The sequence below is a fragment of the Monoraphidium neglectum genome, assembly GCF_000611645.1.
Source record: "Monoraphidium neglectum strain SAG 48.87 unplaced genomic scaffold scaffold05818, whole genome shotgun sequence".
Lineage (NCBI taxonomy): Eukaryota > Viridiplantae > Chlorophyta > Chlorophyceae > Sphaeropleales > Selenastraceae > Monoraphidium > Monoraphidium neglectum.
In genome coordinates, this window is record NW_014007813.1 from 1 (window position 1) to 2,791 (window position 2,791).

Below are 2,791 nucleotides of genomic sequence, written 5' to 3' on the forward strand. Positions count from 1 at the left end.
TCGCTGCGGGACACGTCAGCGGCCGGCAGGGGGTGGGGAAGCCCGAGGGGACATCGCCAGTGGGCACGGCAGCGGCGGCAGCGGCAGCGGCGGCAGCACTAGCAGCAAGGCACCGTCGCCCGCTGCAGCACCGCGGTGTGCTCTGCCGTACGCGGCGGGCTGTCCGATTGATGAGCACGCGCCGACCCCACGCCACGGCTGTGCCACACCCGCTGGCAGCTCAGCCGCTGCCCCACGACTCGCCACCCCACCTTTGCGCGCTCGAGCGGCGCAACCATGGTCTTCGCGATGGCGCCTGAGCCGCCCGCACACACCAGCTGCACGCCGAACTGGCGGGCGTTGTCGAAGAGCGCTGCGGCCCAGGCATCTTGCTGGTTCCACACCGGCGGTGCAGCGCCAGCAGCGGCGGCGGCAAAGATGGCCGCATCGTCGTTGTGCTGTTGCTGCTTGTCATGTGAAGCCACCATGCCTTCTACTCGCCACTAAACGCATCCGCGAGCAATTGGTTGCGTGGTTGCGCAGACCTCAGATCGCCTGAAAAAGCACTCAGGCAAGTCGAGTGAGAGCAGTCGCAACAAAATCTTAGCACAGACTTGAAGATATGCGCTTGACCAAAGTGTATGTCGCTTGCAACTTTGTGCAGTGATACCGTGCACCCGAAGACACACATTTGCGCTTCCTGCCTGCTTTGCAGCCGCTATAATCGAATTCATTGCGTCAGTCATCTTGTTCGCTGTGTCGCTGATCAAACGTGTGCTTGCGGCCACCGCCTGCCCGCGCAGATCAGGATCGACGTCGGGAATGGAACGCTGCTAGGAGAACAGGTGTCTAACAGACATTACCAAGCGGTGGATCGGCATGGAGCGGGTGCGTCCGCTGTCTCTGGCTCTCCTGCCAGGGCCGAGGAGCGAAGGGGCCGGGCGCTGCAGCAGGCCGGCCTGCGTCAGCTTGCCGCCCGCCATGCGCCCGCCGCCGCGGCAGGGACTCCACCCCGCACCCCGCGCCACCGGCACCCTCCCCAACCGCGCCCTCCGTGAGCCCCCCGCGGCCGCGGCCACCCACTCAAGCGGCCGCACCCCCGCGGTCGCGCCCCGGCCTTCACGCGCCCACGGCCGCCGCCGCGCCGCCGCCGCCGGCCGCAGTACGAGAAGCTGGAGCGCGTGGGGGAGGGCACGTATGGCGTGGTGTACAAGGCCCTGGATCGCGTGACTGGGGCCATCGTGGCCCTGAAGAAGATCAGGCTCGAGCAGGTGCGCCTGCAGGCAGGGCGCGGCGCGGCAGCGCTGAATTGTGGATAGAGCCTGGAGCCTTGGTACGGGCTGGGCGCCTGACCGATTTGTCGAGTGTGGTCTCTCCTGGTCAGCAACATGACGGCTGTCAGGGGGCGAGGGGGAGGGGGCACGGGCAGCTGCCCTCGGCAACCGCCCGCACGGGTCTGGCGCCCGCCCCCGCTCGCATGGTGCGCCGAAAGCGGCAGCTGCCAGGGCACGCGTGCTTGGGCGCGAGGCGCGCCGAGCCTACGCGCAACTTGTGCCGCCTTTGCCATGGGCTGGGGCGCAGCGCCCGCGCCCCGACACCAACTGTGACGTGCGCCCCGGCATGGCAGGCAACCGAAACCAACCAACTACCAACCGACCGACCAACCGACCGGCCGGCTGCCCCCCTCCCGCTGCCCCCAGGAGGAGGAGGGCGTCCCCAGCACCGCGATCCGCGAAATTTCGCTGTTGAAGGAGCTGAACCACCCAAACGTTGTGAGGTGCGGCCTCCCCGACCCCGACATTGTGTGTGCAGTGCTTTTGCAGTTGTGCGTCAGGCGGCGCGCATCGTTGGACGCCCCCCTGAGCAGAGAAGGCACCGCTGCCGGGTCCTGGCCCCACCGATTGCCCCAGTCAGCTTGAGGCAGCGGCGCTAGGAGTGGGCAAGAAGGGGGGGCGCAGGCAAGTAGGAGCCCCAAATTCGCACGGGGCTGGGCCGGCAGGGGTGGGTGCCTCAAGTACGCACGCGGCTGGCCCACTTGAACCTTGACAAGGTCGAGGGCCCAACCAGCGTTTCGCAGCGCACAGCTGTGTCGCAAAGTGTCCGGCGGCGCACGGCAGAAAAGGGCGGGAGGCGACGTCCTCCTCCGCGGCGCGCACATCGCACTGCTGCCCTCCCTGTAGACCTAGCCAGCCCGGAAGCTTGCTGGTGCAGCCAACTCCGCCCCAACCGCACGTGCAGCCTCCACGCATGCATGGTCCCTCAAATCCCCCTCTTTTGCAGGCTGCATGTTGTCATCCATGTTGAGCCTGCCCCAATCACTCTGGCTCCCTCCTCCATGCCTGTGACCCCAACCCCTCCCCCAAATCCAGGCTGCATGACGTCATCAATGCTGGGCCCGCCCGATTAAAACATGCAACATCCACAACGCCTGTGCCCCCCACCCCCCACCCCCTAATCCAGGCTGCATGACGTCATCCATGCTGACCGCCGGCTGTACCTGGTGTTTGAGTACCTGGACCTGGACCTCAAGAAGCTCATGGACGGCATGCCGGGGTTCAGTGCGGACACGCGGCTCATCAAGGCGCGCGCGGCGCGCGGGGGCCCGGCCCGGGGAGGCCCGGGGCGCATTTGGGGACTGGGGTTTGACTGCTCGTTGACCGCTCTTTGACCGCTCTTTGACCGCTCTGTGCCGACACTTCGGCTGCTCTCCGGCCGCTCTGTGAAAGTGGCGGTGGTATGGGTGAGAGGAGTGTGTCGCGCCGAACCAGGCAGCAGCCGAGCCCTCCACAGCCGCTCCCTCCCTGCTCAACCC

General features: G+C 67.2%; 2 protein-coding genes across 2 annotated transcripts; one reads left to right on the forward strand and one right to left on the reverse strand.

Moving 5' to 3' along the window:
* Window positions 1-251: 251 nt before the first annotated feature.
* On the reverse strand, window positions 252-467 carry MNEG_15940 (hypothetical protein; the record flags this gene model as incomplete). Its single annotated transcript, XM_014035588.1, has 1 exon — window positions 252-467. A coding segment is annotated over one exon (216 nt), but the record flags the coding sequence as incomplete, so codon positions are not given.
* Window positions 468-858: 391 nt separating this feature from the next.
* Window positions 859-2,647, forward strand: MNEG_15941 (hypothetical protein; the record flags this gene model as incomplete). Its single annotated transcript, XM_014035589.1, has 4 exons — window positions 859-867; window positions 1,143-1,250; window positions 1,680-1,756; window positions 2,440-2,647. 4 exons carry the CDS (start codon window positions 859-861, stop codon window positions 2,645-2,647), a joined length of 402 nt encoding a protein of 133 aa, XP_013891043.1.
* Window positions 2,648-2,791: the final 144 nt, after the last annotated feature.